The sequence below is a fragment of the Nycticebus coucang genome, chromosome 12 (assembly GCF_027406575.1).
Source record: "Nycticebus coucang isolate mNycCou1 chromosome 12, mNycCou1.pri, whole genome shotgun sequence".
NCBI classification, from domain to species: Eukaryota; Metazoa; Chordata; class Mammalia; order Primates; family Lorisidae; genus Nycticebus; species Nycticebus coucang.
This window is the reverse complement of record NC_069791.1, coordinates 28,390,097-28,407,620: the sequence shown is the minus strand read 5'-3', so window position 1 is coordinate 28,407,620 and position 17,524 is coordinate 28,390,097. Positions and strand designations below refer to the sequence as shown.

Genomic DNA, 17,524 nt, shown 5'->3' with positions numbered 1-17,524 from the left:
GTCATTAGCATTATTTTAGCAGTAAAGTATGTTTTAATTAAGGATATACATCGTTTTAAAGGACAACGCTATTGCACACTTTCTAAGCTACAGTATAGTATAAACATTTTCGTGCATTGGGAAACCAAAAAATTGGTGTGGTTTGCTCTATTGCAAAATTTGCTTTATTGTGTTGGTCTGGAATTGAACCCACACTATATCCGAGTGTGCTTGTTTATGTTGTGTATGTATACACACATGTACACTGAAAGATTTATTATAAGGAATCAGCTCCCGGGATTGTGGGGGCTGGCAAGTCCAGGACTGCAGTGCGGGCTGTTGGGTTTAAGACCCAGCAAAGCCAGTAGTGCAGATAAAGTCCAAAGGCCATCTGCTGGAGAATTTCTTCTTGTTTGAGAGGCTGGTCTTTTTAATTCAGCTCTTCAACTGATTAGTTAAGGCTTACCTACGCCATGGAGGGCAATCTTGACTCAAAGTTCACTGATTTAAATGTTAATCTCACCCAAAACACCTCCCAGGTGATAAATGACAATTTTAATAGTCATAGCCCTGTGGCCCGTGCTTCAGCAAGGCCTTAGATGATATCATCTCTTACCAGCGCACTCCCAGAACTTCTCTCAAATTTAGCTAAATATATTTTGTTAGGTAGAAATCTTCAAACCTATTTGAATCAAATAAACTGGTTGATAACACAACACGTTAATTATTGTGACCAGTTACAAATGCAAGGGATTTAGGGGGCTGGTGAGTGAAGAGGGTCTAGGTAGAGGGTGGACTGTCACTTGTTGTGAGGATTACTATTTGGCGAGAGGACAATAAAGCCATTTGTCATTTTAACTGTGCAGTGGGGGCTGTCTTAGAACCTCCTCTTAAGTCTACAGGAAAATTCTGTCTTTGCTGTAGGGGAGAGTGGCTTATGGGACCCGAGGAACCCTAACTCCAGGACCCACCCATTGGAGCGTTACAACCTCTTCTCACTGTGCTAATAATAACCCCACGGTTGAAGAATTGAAAGTTAATATAGTAGCTACTGTTGAACCATATGATTTCATATAAACCTTGGGGGAGTCTAATGAAGCAGAGTGTGCAGTTATATTGCTGCTCTTACAGACAGAGCAACAGAGTTTTAGTCTTCTCATCAGTGTCTAGGACACAGGAGCTTAAGAAATATTCTATTTAAAATCTTGTTCTATTTCTCTGTTTCCTCTTACCTTTGATTTTTCTCCTTTTTTGTCTCCTCCATGAAGAATACTGTGTTATTTTTCAGAGAAATTAAATAGATTTTAGATCTCTTCCTTGAGGAATTTTTAGCTGAGATCAATTTTTCTTAGTGCATGTATCATAGTGGAAAGATACTGCTTAATACAAAATAACCATTATCTCTTTTAAAGTAGAGTACATTCTTATTACATAGACTTTTCTTTCTTTTTTTTTTTTTTTTTTTTGTAGAGACAGAGTCTCACTTTATGGCCCTCGGTAGAGGGCCGTGGCCTCACACAGCTCACAGCAACCTCTAACTCCTGGGCTTAAGGCGATTCTCTTGCCTCAGCCTCCCGAGTAGCTGGGACTACAGGCACGTGCCACAACGCCCGGCTATTTTTTGGTTGCAGTTTGGCCGGGGCCGGGTTTGAACCCGCCACCCTCGGTATATGGGGCCGGCCCCTTACCGACTGAGCCATAGGCGCCGCCCTACATAGACTTTTCATTCTAGAGAGGAAGCCTTTAACTTGCAAAAGAGGTGGTATTTTTCTTTCCTGGTGCTCTCTTAATAGCAGAATGTTCATTAATTAAAATTAGCCGCTCGATACAGGAAACAGCTCATGTAGCAGCTTCTGACACTGTTCTAAAAACAGATGAGGGCTTGAATGCTGGAGAAGAAATCAGCATTGAAAACTGAACAGTTTCAGGTAAAGCCTGCTATATTTTAAGAAGGATCTATGTCTTTTTTTTTTTTTTTTTTTTTGGCCGGGGCTGGGTTTGAACCCACCACCTCCAGTATATGGGGCCAGCACCCTACTCCTTGAGCCACAGGAGCTGCCCAGGATCTATGTCTTTACATTATATTTTTCTGATTATGAATGTCTTACGTGTTCACGGTTAAAAAAATTATAGTGATATATTATTTAGAAAGTGAAAATCTCACCCAATTTATAGCATCTCATTTATTTATTTATTTATTTTTTTTGTAGAGACAGAGTCTCACTTTATGGCCCTCGGTAGAGGGCCGTGGCCTCACACAGCTCACAGCAACCTCCAACTACTGGGCTTAAGCAATTCTCCTGCCTCAGCCTCCCGAGTAGCTGGGACTACAGGTGCCTACCACAACGCCCGGCTATTTTTTGGTTGCAATTTGGCCGGGGCCGGGTTTGAACCCACCACTCTCGGTATATGGGGCCGGTGCCCCACCGACTGGGCCACAGGTGCTGCCCAAGCATCTCATTTTTTTTTTCTAGCTCTATGCCCATAGTTTTTATTTTTTTTATTTATTTTTTTTTAATCGATGAGGATTCATTGAGGTTACAGAGAAGCAGGTTACACGGATTGCATTTGTTAGGTAAAATCCCTCTTATAATTGTGTCCTGCCTCCAAGAGGTGGGTCACACACCATAACTCCCCACCCGCCACCTTCCTTCCCTCTCTCTCTACCCACTTCCCCCACCCCTGCCATGTACTAGGTCATCAATTGCCCTTATATCAGAATTGAGTACACTGGATTCTTGCTTCTCCATTCTTGTGATGCTTTACTAAGAAGAATGTGTTTGAACTCCATACAGGTTAATACAAAAGATCTAAAGTCACCATCTTTTTAATGGCTGAATAGTATTCCATGGTATACATATACCATAGCTTGTCAATCTATTCCTGGATTGGTGGGCATTTAGGTTATTTCCACAGTTTGTAAATTGAGCTGCAATAAATAGTCTAGTGCAAATGTCCTTATAATGCTGGTATATAGACGTCCTTCACCTCTTTTGTTAGGCATATTTCTAGGTATTTCATTTTCTTTGAAGCTATGGTGAAGGGAGTTGTGTCCTTCATTAGCCTCTCATTTTGGCTGTTATTGGCATATACAAAGGCTACTGACTTACAGACATTGATTTTATATCCTGAGACGTTACTGTATTTTTTGATGACTTCTAAGAGCCTTGTGGTTGAATCTTTGGGGTTCTCTAAGCATAAGATAATGTCGGTCAGCAAAGAGGGAGAGTTTGACCTCCTCTGCTCCCATTTGGATGCCCTTTGTTTCCTTCTCTTACCTGATTGTATTGGCTAGAACTTCCAGCACTATGTTGAATAGTAGTGGTGATAGAGGACAACCTTGTCTGGTTCCAGTTCTAAGTGGAAAAGCTTTCAGTTTGACTCCATTCAGTAAAATATTAGCTGTGGGTTTGTCATAGATGGCTTCGATCAGTTTAAGAAACATGGCACCTATGCCTATACTCTTCAGTGTTCTAATTAGAAAAGGATGGATTTTATTGAATGTTTTTCTGCATCTATTGAGAGGATCATATGGTCTTGTTTTTGCTTCTGTTGATATGGTGAATTGCGTTTGTGGACTTGCATATGTTATCCAGCCTTGCATCCTGGGGATGAAATCTACTTGATCATTGGCTAGGATTTTTTTTTTTTTTTTTTTTTTGCAGTTTTGGCTGGGGCCTGGGCTTGCATCTGCCACCCCTGGTATATGGGGCCAGCACCCTACTCCTTGAGCCACAGGCGCCGCCCCATTGACTAGGATTTTATTGAGAATTTTTGCATCTATATTCATTAGTGAAGTTGGTCTGAAATTCTCTTTTTTAGTTGGGTCTTTTCCTGGTTTTGGTATCAGAATAATGTTTGCTTCGTAGAATATATTGGAGAAGATTTCTTCCTCTTCAGTTTTTTGGAATAATTTCTGCAGTATGGGTATAAGCTCTTCTTTGAAGATTTGATAGAATTCTGGTGGGAAGCCATCTGGACCAGGACTTATTTTTCTTGGGAGATTTTTTATTGTTTCTTCAATTTTGGTTCTTGAAATCAGTCTGTTCAAGAGATCTATTTCTTTTTGATTAAGTCTAGGGAGAGGGTGTGATTCCAGGTATTGATCCATTTCCTTCATATTGTCAAATTTCTGGGGATAAGAGTTTCTTGTAGTACTCAGAGATGATCTCTTGTATCTCTGTGGCATCTGTTGTTATTTCCCCTTTATCATTTCAGATTGAGGTTATTAGAGATTTTATTTTTCTGTTTCTAGTTAGTCTGGCCAAAGGTTTATCGGTTTTATTTATTTGAAAAACTAACTTTTTGTTTCATTAATTTTCTGAATGATTCTTTTGTATTTAATTCCATTCATCTGATTTAATTTAATTTTGGTTATTTGTTTTCTTCTGGGTTTGGGCTTAGATTGTTCTTCTTTTTCCAATTCCATAAGATGGTTCAGGAGTTTGTTGATGTACTCTCTTTCTGTTTTTTTGAATGTAGGCATCTCATGTGATAAATTTCCTTCTTAAGACTACTTTTGCTGTATCCCACAGGTTTTAGTAATTTGTGTTTTCATTGTTGTTATATTTGAGGAATTTAACAATTTCCTCTTTTGTCTCTTCCTGAACCCATCTATCATTCAGCATAAGGTTGTTTAATTTCCAAGTCTTTTGTGTGGGGATGAACGTTTTTGTTGGAGTTGAGTTCTACCTTTATTGCCTTGTGGTCTGAGAAGATACAAGGTGTAATTTCTATTATTTTAATTTTGCTGAGGTTTGATTTGTATCCTAGGATGTGGTTGATTTTGGAGTACGTACCAGGGGCTGACAAGAAAAATGTTTGTTCCTTAGTTTTGGGGTGGTGTGTTTTGTATATGTCTATTAATCCCATTTGTTCTAGGGTCACATTTAAGTCCTTTGCATCTTTGTTTAGTTTCTGTTTAAAGGATCTGTCCAATTCTGTCAGAGGAGTGTTAAAGTCCCTGACTATTATGGTGTTATGGGACATCATATTGCTCAGACCCATCAAGGTCTGTTTCATAAATCTGGGAGCATTTAAATTGGGAGCATAATATTTAAAATTCAAATGTCATCTTGTTATATTGTTTGACCCATATGAAGTGTCTGTCTTTGTCTTTCTTAAGTTTAGTTGCTTTAGAAATACTTGTATCTGAAAATAAGATAGCAACCCCTCCTTTCTTCTGATTTCCATTTGCTTGAAATACTATTTTCCATCCCTTAACCTTTTGTCTTGATTTGTCCTTCAAGGCTAGGTGTGTCTCCTGGAAACATGATAAGGATGGCTTGTGTTTTTTTATATAGTCAGCAGGCCTTTGCCTCTTCAGTAGTGAGTTCAGTCCGTTGACATTTATTGAGAGAATTGATAAGTGTGGTGTAATTCTATTCATCTTATTTCGTGAAAGTCCATTGTATAGTTTTATCCTTTGGGCCATTCTGGAAGCTACGTTTTAACCTTTCACTTCTGGCTATTTACTTCGCTGGTGGACCATTGTGCTGGTCAGTGATGATAGTAGGTCTAAGTGTTTCCTATAGAGCTGGCCTTGTGGTGGTGAATTTCCTCAGCGCTTATATATTCACAAAAGATTGGATTTCTACATCAATTTTGAAGCTTAGTTTAGCAGGGCATAGAATTCTGGGCTGAAAATTGTTTTCTTTGAGAATGTTGAAGGTGGATGACCATGCTCTTCTGGCTTGGAAGGTTTCAGTTGAAAAGTGTGCTGTCATCCTCATAGCTCTGCCCCTGTAGGTCAGTTGTGCTTACTCCTGGCTGCTTGCAGAATTTTTCCTTTCATGTTGACTTTTAACAGGTTCATTGTAATGTGTCTTGGAGAGGCTCTGTTTGAGTTGAGCTGACTTGGGATTTGATATCCATCTGAAAGGAGTGTGTTGGGGTCTTTAGTAAAACTTGGGAAGTTTTCCTTTATGATGGTCTCCAGTAGGGCTTCCATTCTTTTGGGACAGCCTTCTTTCTCATCAGGAATCCCTATTTTCATATATTTGAACACTTCATGGAGTCTTGTAGTTCTCTCGGTGCCTATTCTGCTTTCTCTCTCTTCCTTTTTTCCTCTTTAACTACCTGGGTTAAGTCGAAAACTTTATCCTCTAGCTCTGAGGTTCTTTCTTCTCGATGGTCTAACCTATTTTTGATACTTTCTACTGCATCTTTGTATTCCCTGATTGGTTCCTTCATTTCCTTAAGCTCTGCCATATCCTTTCTATATTCTACATATCTCTCGTCTAACTTTTGGTTCTGTCTTTCCATTTTCTCGTCTGTTCCTTTGTCTTTATCATTCATATTTTAAATTTCCTTTCTGTCAAGTCCATTAATTTTTTATAGGTGGAGCCTTCTGCTGTAGCTGCCTCATGGTCCTTTGGGGGAGTTCCTCTGTTTTGGTTTTTCGTGTTGCCCAAATTTTTCTGTTGGTTCCTCCTCATGTGTTCTTTCTTCTTGTTCACCTCCTTGTCCTCCTTTTTACTTCTCACTGCCTCCTTTGTTTTGAATGGAAGTCCTTGCTCTTGATGACAGTATGTTGCAATGTGTCGCTGGGACACCAGGTGGTGCTGTGGTTTTTTTATGAGATAGCATAGCCAGCAGCCTCTATGGTCCTTACTCTAAACTTAGTTGCCTTTGGTGATCACCTGATTGTTTCCTCAATATTCTGACCCTGCGAGGTTGGGATCTCGAAGCTCACAAGAATCCTTCAGGAGCAGGTCTCACAATACCCCCCTGACTCTAGTTCCAGTGGGGTATGGGAGTCCCTCAGCCTCCTTAGGGACTGGGGAGTCCCAACTCCCAAGAATGGAGTTCTGATCATAAGATGGCCATACTTAAGGTCCCAGCTAAGACTTCCTCAGGAACTTTCCACAATGGCAGCCCCTTGGCCACTGGGACCTTCTCAGTATGTCTGCCTCACCAGCCACAAAACCTATGGCAAGTCCACTCCAACCGGCATTCAAATCTGGTGGCTGTGTGCTGTTCGCATCAGCCCACTCTTCTAAGCTGTCCACGACAACAGAAAACTCCAGAAAGGCTTCCTCCTGTCCTGGGCCTCTGTGGGCAGCCAGCTGATCCCACCTGGTTGCAATCACTTGCCTAATTCATCAGATTTCCACTGCTCCAGACATAGGCTGTATCCAGCTCATCACCTCCTCACTGTGCTACCTGAGCTATGACTCTGGGTAAGGTATGCCAGGTATGGCTGAGTTCTCTCTTTTCTCCTTCTTGTTTATACGTTTGAAATTTTCTGTATCATTCAGAATTCTCTTCCTTTATTTCTACTGTCTTTTATTTTATTGCCTATTTATTAAAGACATAACTTATAAAAATACTGCCCTGATTCACACAAAAATTTCCTGATAAGGGCAATTCATAATAACTACTCCTACACCCCTCATGTCCACACAAATATTCAACTTAGATTGGTTTAATCTGGAAGTATAAACCAGAAAGACTGAAGACCAAACACTTCAGGTCCTAGACAAGATAATAAAATCCTTGTAAGCCTTCTGGATCCTTGGATTGATTGACATCTATAAGGGAACCAACTTTTAATGTTGCAAAAGAAATGTGTTCATCTCCAGTGACAATTTTAAGCTCCTGCCAGCCCACTCAGTCAGGAGGAGACCACAAAACATCATCCTCTTTGGTAATTTCATGGTCATCAATTATTCTTTTCACTTCCTCCATCACTCTTTTATGTACATGAGCCTCTTTTCTGATTGTGGCATCGTTCTTATAATTGCTGTTGTTGGCATATCTCAATTTCCTGTCAGATTGGAGATTCACTCCGGGAATTCATGCCTGAACTTGCCCTTGTGACCCAGGTAGTAATAACATAGATAAAAGTCACTCTCCATGGTTCTCAGAAGGCCCCTGAGACGAAACTTCAGCTGCAAGTTGCCTTCAATATCTTTTCTTCTTTTTCTTTTTTTGCAGTTTTTGGCTGGGGCTGGGTTTGAACCCACCACCTACAGCATAAGGGGCCGGTGCTTTATTCCTTTGAGCCACAGGCGCTGCCCTCACTATCTTTTCTTTCTTTTTTTTTTGTAGAGACAGAGTCTCACTTTACTGCCCTCGGGTAGAGTGCCGTGGCATCACAGGGCTCACAGCAACCTCTAACTCTTGGGCTTACGCTATTCTCTTGCCTCAGCCTCCTGAGCAGCTGGGACAACAGGCGCCCGCCACAACGCCCGGCTATTTTTCTGTTGCAGTTTGGCCAGGGCTGGGTCCGAACCCGCCACCCTCAGCATATGGGGCCAGCGCCCTACTCACTGAGCCACAGGCGCCGCCCCCTCACTATCTTTTCTTAAAGACAACATAGTTTATTATAATTTGTTTAAATTGGTCTTTTATTAATAGAATTGTGGGTTGATACCTTTTTATTTTAAAAAAATTTTTCCTCGAGTGGTGCCTGTGGCTCAGTGAGTAGGGCCCCGGCCCCATATCCCGAGGGTGGCGGGTTCAAACCCAGCCCTGGCCGAACTGCAACCAAAAAATAGCTGGGCGTTGTGGCGGGCGCCTGTAGTAGCTGCTTGGGAGGCTGAGGCAGGAGAATCACGGAAGCCCAAGAAGTGCAGGTTGCTATGAATCCTGTGACATCATGGCACTCTACCGAGGGCGGTAAAATGAGACTCTGTCTCTGCAAAAAAAAAAAAAAAAAAATTTTTTTTCCTTCAAAGTTATTGTTTTTAAGCAGATACACTTGTCATTGAACAAATTTTCAAAATGTATTATGTTAATGGTGTAATAAGATTTTACTATGTGTCTGGAACTTTTCTAAGATAATTCTGTGAACATTAGGAGACTAGTTCCTACTGTCTCGTGAGGAAGTTGTTATTATTATCCCTCTTCTAGAGAAGCGGGAAACATACTAAGTTCCCTGTATGCTAAGTTGGTCCTCTCTAGGATGGACTGAAAGATGGGGGTGCCAGGATCAGACATGTGAGGACCGCTCAGCTCCGTAGGAGGAAGCAGGACACCAGCTGCATCGGTGCGAGAGAGCAGAGCTTACATGTTCCGGTTGGACTGGTCGATGCTTAAATGCCTGTTGGTTGCCATGACGGATCTGGGAAGACCTCATCATCTCAATCAGGTCCAGGTGCCCCTTGTTACCTGTGACCCAGCAATTTTATACCTAGGCATATACTCAAGAAATGGCAGCATGTCTGCAGAAAAACTCAGGCAGAAATGTTTATAGCAGCAGTATCATAGCCAAAGGTGAAAACAACCCAAATCATCTGTCGACTGAAGAACGGATAAATGAAAAGTAATGTGTACATACAATGGGATTTTTTTCAGCTTTATCAAGGAATGAAGTACTGGGACCTAGTGCAACACAGATGAACCTTGAAAATGTGCAATGTGAAAAAGCCCGTCACAGAAGACCACAGGGTATACGATTCCATTTATAGGAAATGTCTTGGTCAAATCTGTAGAGACAGAAAGTAGACCAGTGTGATGGATTAGGTCTGGGAGGGCTTGGGAGTGATAGCTAAAGGGCAGTGTTGCTAAGACAAGGTCTGGGTGGCTTCCTGCTCCTTGCCCTCCTACGCGACTGCCGGGAATCTTTGCCACCTGGCCAGCATGTCTCAGGCTGAGTTTGACAAAGCCGCAGAGGAGGTTAAGCACCTCAAGACCAAGCCTGCAGACAATGAGATGCTTTTTATCTACAGCCACTACAAACAAGTGACTATAGGAGATGTGAATACAGAACGGCCTGGGATGTTGGACTTCAAAGGTAAGGCCAAGTGGGATGTCTGGAATGAGCTGAAAGGGACTACCAAGGAAGATTCCATGAAAGCTTACATCAACAAAGTTGAAGAGCTAAAGAAAAAATATGGAATATAAGAGACTGGATTTGGTTGCCAGCCATATGATGAACCTAAACTGATACGATGCCTTGTTTTTTTCTAATACTGTGGATGATGCGAAATAACCAGTTAACCCAGTTCCTCAAGGCTGTTGAGGATACAGGTCTAACAGATTAGGGGCTAAAATGATTACTGACCTTCTTTTAGTAGTTTTTATCAGAGATAAAAGTGTATTTGTTACTTTAAAAAAAAAAAAAAAGACAAGGTCTGGCTCTGTTGCCCGGGTTAGAGTGCCGTGGTATCATCACAGCTCACTGAGTGAAATACCAAGTCATAGGTTTTAATTTTTCTTGGAAATATCCAGCATTTGTTTCATTCAAATTAAGCAACCGATCCAGTCAGTAATGTGTGAATGTGCTAATATCACAGTCTAAAAATGAAAAATTTCAATGACTTACTGTGCCTGGCTGATAGGTTTCTTTTTAATATGATGAAATGTCTAAAATTGACTGGTTCTATGTATCTGTGAATGAAGTGAAAACTTTCGAATTGTGAACACTAAAGGGCTGTGTTATATAGTCAATTATACCTCAATAAAGCTGTTGTTTAAACAAGGCAGGAGGTAGGAATAGGAGGCATATAGCTGTCACTGGTCTATAGCAGCCCTGACATTTGGTTGGATGTGGGTCCTTGTTTAGAAACCAGTTCATTGGTTGCCTCATCTCCACCCTCTTGGCTTTTTTCTAAATTTTCCGAATTTTCTTACTATTCCACAAGGAATGGCCCATGTTTTTAATCTCTTCTTGCCTGCATAAGGGCCCTAATACTTTTTATTTTGAACTGTCCCTGTCCTATTAGTCTAGGCTGATGGTGCTTTTACTGATACATTTCTGTGAAAAACTTTGTGGGTTTTCCATAACCAAACAGTACAGGTATTAAGGCAATCACATACAACCAACACCCTTAAAATTCTTCAAAGCCTTTTGATTTAGCTTTGTGATACAAAAAGCGAGGCATCTGCCCCAGCAGTAGTAGGACCACTTGGGAACTTATTGTGGTGGTCAGATCCCATCCCAGACTTGTTAAATGAAGATCTGGCCCAGCGATCTGGTGTTGAATTGACTCCCCAGGTGAATCTGATGCACAGGGAATTATGGAATCACAGGAACTGAAAGCCTGGGAGCAGCCACCTAAAATCTTCATGAGGTCTTCATAAAAGTTCTCACCACCACATCGTTGATGGAGGCTGCATTTTACTGGGGCCGTCCTTGACCAGATATTTGCACCGAGGCCATTTCTTACTTTGAAGGGGCTTTAGCTTCCATCAGTGGTTCTCAAACTTCCTAATACTGCGACTCTTTAAAACAGTTCCTGAGGGTCGCAACCCACAGGTTGAGAACCGCTGGTTTAGATGCTGAAATGAGGAAGTGTTTTCATTTTGAACCCATCAAATCCAGCTTTTTAATATTTCCTCTAAATTCTGCTTAAAAAGGAACCAAATAGTTCCTTTTTTAGTTCTCCTCACTACTCCTGTATTTTATTGTAGGCAGCTAGAAGAAACCACTTGGAACTTTCAACATTCTTCCTGCCTTCCCCCTAGTCAGATGAGTTCATTACACATCCTTCCTTTCTTCCACATTACTGTATGAGAGGGGTCTGCTAAGTTTCCTTAGGTCTCCATTTCTTCCATCACTAATAACATTTCTAAACTGTTTTTCAAATCTTTACAAACAGTCCTCCAGATTCTATCATCTGTACCTAAAGCCAGTAAATATTTTGAGATGAGTTTTTGTTAAAGCCCAAGTTCTGGCACCAATTGTGTTTTGGTTATCTATTATTGCGTAACAAGTCATCCCAACATTTAATGGCTTAAAACAATTATTTTCTGGCTCGGCACCTGTGGTGCAAACGGCTAAGGCACTAGCCACATATACCTGAGCTGGTGGGTTCAAATCCAGCCCGTACCCGCCAAACAACAATGACAGCTGCACCAAAAAAAAAAAAAAAAAAAATAGCCGGGCATTGTGGTGGGCACCTATAGTCCCAGCTACTTGGGAGGTGGAGGCAGGAGAATTGCATGAGCCCAGGAGTTGGAGGTTGCTGTGAGCTGTGATGCCATGGCACTCTACCCAGGGCGACAGCTTGAGGCTCTGTCTCAAAAAAAAAAAAAAAAAAAAAAGAAAAGAAAAAAGCCGATTATTTTCTTACGGTTTTGCAGTTTGGCCAGAGGTTGGTAGGGATAGCTCATTTCTGATCTGTATGCTGGCAGCTGAATTGGGGTAGAGATTTCCCAAATACCACAGTTACAAGTCTGGACAGTTGGTTCCAGTTAATCAGCTGGAATTTTCACTGGGGTTGTGCACTGGGGCCTTAATTTTCTGCCATGCAGATCTTTCTGATGCATATGGCTGCTTCGAAACTTCTGACACTGTGGCAGCTGGACCCAAAAAGTAGGAAGGAGGAGTTGACAGGCCTCTTAAAGATTGATCTCAGAATTAGCACAGTGGTATTTCTGATCTTTTCTATTCGAGAAAGCAGTCATAGGCCCAGTATAGATTCAAGGGAGTGGAGAAGTAGACTCCACCCCTCTTAGTGGAGGTAGTGGTATAATTAGTGGCTATCATTAATCCTGTGTAATCTGTTAGTTTTTTTTTTTTTTAACAGTACCGGAGACACTCTTGTCTTAAGGTTATGAGTTGGTGAAAAGTAATTGTTTACTACTTGAAAAAAAGAAAGAGTTGAAGATCTGAAAGGTTAAAAGAAAACTTTTACATATAAAGAACCTCTCGTTAGCTGTTTGTAAAGATTTTAAATGGTATGCAGTATTTTACAGATAGAGAAATCATTTTTTAAATTTCTTGATTTCTTGAGACAGAGTCTCAAGCTGTCACCTTGAGTAGAGTGCTATGGCATCATAGCTCACAGCAACCTCCAACTCTTGGGCTGAAGACATCCTCTTTCCTCAGTTTTTCTATTTTTTTTTTTTTTTTTCTTTAGTAGAGATGGGGTGTCACTTTTGGGTCAGGCTGCGCTTGAACTCATGAGCTCAAGCAATCCACCCGCCTTTACCTCCCAGAGGGCCACTGTGCTTGGCACCTCATGAACTAAATTTAAAAATTCCTCAACAGAATACTCTCCACCTTTATTTGTGTCAAGATTTGTGCCTGATAGATAAGTGTGAATGTATTTACACATTTTATTTGATAGTCTTTTTTTTTTTTTTTGAGATAGTCTCACTATGTTGCCCTTGGTAGAGTGTTGTGGTATCATAGCTCACAGCAACCTCAAACTCTTGAGCTTAAGAGATTCTCTTGCCTCAGCTTCCCAAGTACCTGGGACTACAAGTGCCCACCACAACGCCCGGCTATTTTTTGGTTGCAGTTGTCATTGTTGTTTAGCTGGCCTGGGCTGGGGTGAAACCCACCAGCCTCAGTTCATGTGGCTGGTGCCGTAACCACTGTGCTATACAGGCACCCAGCCGTTTTATTTGATTTTAACAGTGAAATATTTATTTTTTAATAAAGGTTGCCTTATACATTTTTGACTATATTTCAATGACTTTTTTTTTTTTTTAAAGAGACAGTCTTACTTTGTCACCTTGGGTAGAGTGAGTGGTATCACAGCTCATAGCAACCTCCAACTCCTGGGCTTAGGCGATTCTCTTGTCTCAGCCTCCCGAGTAGGTGGGACCACAGGCGCCTGCCACAACACCCAGCTATTTTGTTGTTGTTGCAGTTTGGCTGGGGCTGGGTTTGATGCCACCCTCAGGTATACGGGGGGCCGGTGCCCTACTCACCGAGATCACAGGCACTGCCGTTTAAATGACTTTTTAATCTCCTTCCGCAACACTTGTCCTTAAAATAGCGACTGAATGCTGTTTAAGAGTTGTGAACCATGAAAGACAGAATCTGCATGCATTGTAGAAATGATTGTGGCAAACCGAGAGGGTGAGTAATGGGATGAAAGAATTCCAAGGCTTTTTACCACTTGGAAGCTTTGTGTGCAGCTGTTTCTGGATTGGTAGGAGAAAACAGAACAGGTGGTGGCAGAATTTGCTTTCACTCATTTGCCCCAGACCCCAAAGCAGGTAGGTTTGCTCATATGGGATAGTACATGGCTTTCTAAATTTGTTAAATGCTGGGGTTAGTAAATTTCCTTGTATCCAGTTGGGAGTTCTATTTAGAAGAAAAAAATAAAATTACTGCTGCTCTATTACAATAGTGATTCAATAGAGTTGATATCCATCCTTGAGCTTTAACATCCAGACAGTCTAGCTAGGATTAAGTCTTTGACTTTTATTTCCTATTTTTAGGTGTGTGTGTGTGTGTGTGTGTGTGTGTGTGTGTGTGTGTGTGTGTGTGTGTGTGTGTGTGTGTGTGTGTGTGTGTGTGTGTGTGTGTGTAGAGACAGTCTTTATCGCCCTCCATAGAGTGGCATGCCATCACACACCTTACAGCAACTTCCAACTCCTGGGCTTAGGCAGTTTTCTTGCCTCAGCCTCCCTGTAGCTGGGAGTACAGGTGCCTGCCACAACGCCCGGCTATTTTTGTTGTTGTTGTTGTTGTTGTTGTTGCAATTTGGCCAGGGCTGGATTTGAACCTGCCACCCTCAGTATATGGGGCCTGTGCCCTACCCACTGAGCCACAGGCGCCGCCCTCCTATTTTTTTAGTTTTTTATTGTATTTTTGGTTTATTGATTTTGCTTGTATTATTTCTTTCTTTTTATTAAAGACAGGGTCTTGCTATGTTGCTCAGGCTGAGTTTGAACTCCTGGGCTCAAGTGATTCTTCCCAGTAGCTGAGACTGGCGGGTACCAATACACTGTTAAGTCATCGAAATAACTTGAGTATTCTGTCTTCAGTGTGATTGTAAAAATGTTGGAGCAACTGTAGTTTCCCTTAATTTTGGTTTTACTCTGCTACACCCCAGGGGTTGCTAAGTGTGACTGATGCTTCCTCCTTTTCTATCCATCTCTGTCCTGGATTCTTCTATTTATTTTTCTTTCTTGCCCTCCTCGTACTTTACGAGGACTGGTGGAGCGGCACACTTAGGGATGAGCCTGTGGGTGGGGAAGACGTGGTATGCTCATGATACACGGTATTCCGAATATGATGTATTCCTGCCTGATACTGCTCATCCCAGTGTCGGACTTACCGGACATAATACCAGCAGCATGACTGTGGTGCCCATATTCTTGGTCGGAAGAAATTCTTTCCTTCAGTATCTCCCCAAATTATAATTATATTTACTTTGGGATATGCCACTTTCCTCATAGCTTTAGTAAATTGTCTGAATAGTTAAATACATTCACTTATTCAACAGAATTATTTTTCCCAGTAGCCTTTTCTCTATAGATATTTAAGCAGCCAAATTCATCAAGCATCAGTTTTCCTGTTAACTCTTCAAAAAAAAATACTGTATGAAATAATAAAAGAGTTGCACAAGATTTTGGAAATTATACAATGTAGACTCCTTGTTTTGCAAATATCTATTTACACAATTATTGCACACGGTGATGTACAAAATTCTCCCATAAAATAAACATAACCATCTTGAAGTGGGGGAAAACAGCACTGTATGTAAACATTCGCTTCATTCTTTAAATGGGAATAAAGTTTTTTCGTTATCGGCCAGAGCAGCTGCTGTTTTGTCCATAATCACAATAGAGCACAGACGGGATGTGGGCAGTGTAGAGACGAGAGATGGGTAGGGAAAAGGGAAATCTGTATGAAACGTGTTTTGAGTATCCTAAACTTTTTGTTGCCATTTTCTGGTTGTTTTGTTTTGTTTTGTTTTTTTTTTAGTGACTCAGAGTAGCTTTACCATTGCAGAGGAAGCCTGGTATAAAGCCAGACATTAAACCAGAATTCTATTTCTGGCTCAGTGTGACCTTGAGGAAGTGACTCTTGTCATTCTCAGAGCCAGTAATCAAATCAAGATAAAAGCAACGATTTCTGGATATACTATAGAACTGTTTTATTAGACGTATTATTGTACAGCGACCTCACAGTTGTGGTTACATGTAAAACATTGTGGTTACTGGTATGTTAAGTACAGTTTGAAGGAATTTAGTTATGAAAGAGTCACATGAAGTAGAAAAGAGGACGTTTACCAGGCATAAAAAGTTTTAGGTTTGGGAGGAAAACACGAAACAAAGTCATGGAGTGAGGGTTTTAATGTCTCATAGGTGAATTTGACAAAACCTCAGGGGATAAGCACCCATTTCAACTTTGGAGATTAGATAATGAAGTTAAAAGTAGACCAGGACTTGCATCCCAGCTCTGCCATTTACTCTCTGGAAAGTGAATTATCTCAGTTAACACATGATCTATAGATGGTTTTAGTTTCACCACCTACTATCATTTTTGTGTCAGGGCTGTTATGAACAGGGTACCCAGCAACTTAAGTATACAGCTGGACTTGGTGATGATAATTTTCTTTTTGTCAACACTTAGAAAACAATACCGGCAATGTTAGGAATAGAGAAATGGCTTAGCTCTCTCTCCTTTGGTTAAGCTTTATTTGTAGCCACATAATAATGACTTCACTCACTTTGTATCAAATTGATTCAATTGTGGTTTCTCAAGCCACTCTAACATTTAAACGTGTGTATAGCTATATTGGTCAAAATCACGGGATGTAAAGCCAAAGGGATAAATCTGTTATTATAAAATCTAGCAGGCCAAGATACAAGCAGTGAGCACAGAAAAATAGCACCCATTCACGAGGAAGACTTTTATTTCAGGGTAATCTTTGCAACATTTTCCCACATAACATCTGAATGAACAGTGAAAAGATTTAGTTGGTTGTAAAGCTATACAACAGTCTCCAGTGTACAAGGTCAGATCAAAAGAAAGTGCTCCGTATAACTTTTTCTTGGCCTTCCAAACAGCTAAAACATTGAAAAAGAGGTCAAGCACAAGGCTACTGTCCTTACTAGGATCTTTCTGGCCCTAGTAACAGTAGCAAAGCAGCACAGTTCCAGTTTTAGCCCAAAGCTCAGGGGCATATGGTCAGTTTTTAGTTTCCTGACATGCTTCTCTGAACTAGAGAGAGGGAACCAAAAGTGCTGACATCCTCATTCGACTTTGTCACTAATGCCTGAGGGGAAACACCAGCGCTTCTTGTATAAGACCTGCAGAGGACACCCTCGTTCCCCATTCCCCTGGATGGCGATGCCTTCAGTTGGTGACTTCAATTGGTGACGTTTGTAGGGCATTAGCCCTCAGAGGGACACCACCACACTGTACGAACACGCCATATCGCATTACTATACTTTGACATCATAGAGACCGCCTGTTATAGCTCATAAAAACATCATTCATTGACAGGAAGTCAATCCTGCCCATGGGCTTTCAAAATAATCACCCCATGATAGATGGTAGCATGTTTAAGAAAGTGCTAATTATTTAATACGTCTTGGAAATTGCACTGAAAAAAATCTACGAGAAGCTCTGACGTGTATATATCTTGTCTTTATAATGTCATTATGGCTATGTCCAGCTTCCCTTAATACCGCTGGCCTCAGTTTTCTTATACAATGGGAAGATTTTTGAATTTCTAAGACTTCATGATTTTACTGTGTATTTCTCCAAGGAATTTTCTCCAGGTTTTCCATTTATTGCCTTAAAGGCTGCATTTTATATTTATTTTACTATCTTCATCCAAATTTCCTCAACTACTTTCAAATTACTTTAAGGCAATACAGTTTTCAGATTGTTTTCTCAGAAACA

General features: G+C 40.9%; 2 protein-coding genes and 1 pseudogene across 2 annotated transcripts in view; 2 read left to right on the top strand and 1 right to left on the bottom strand.

Annotated features, from left to right (window-relative positions):
- FGD4 (FYVE, RhoGEF and PH domain containing 4) overlaps positions 1–17,524 on the top strand; it is a 264,568-nt gene that overhangs the window by 70,033 nt on the left and 177,011 nt on the right. The gene's annotated exons all lie outside the window — the stretch shown is intronic.
- On the bottom strand, positions 7,396–7,838 carry LOC128562226 (protein mago nashi homolog; annotated as a pseudogene).
- On the top strand, positions 9,530–10,024 carry LOC128562228 (acyl-CoA-binding protein-like). The gene has a single exon (XM_053556950.1). The coding sequence runs from the start codon at positions 9,565–9,567 to the stop codon at positions 9,826–9,828; it is 264 nt and encodes an 87-aa protein (XP_053412925.1). The 5' UTR covers positions 9,530–9,564; the 3' UTR covers positions 9,829–10,024.

Bases quoted from the DNA above. Each gene is read 5' to 3' on its own strand.
- LOC128562228 (XM_053556950.1), top strand. From the start codon at position 9,565: ATGTCTCAGGCTGAGTTTGACAAAGCCGCAGAGGAGGTTAAGCACCTC.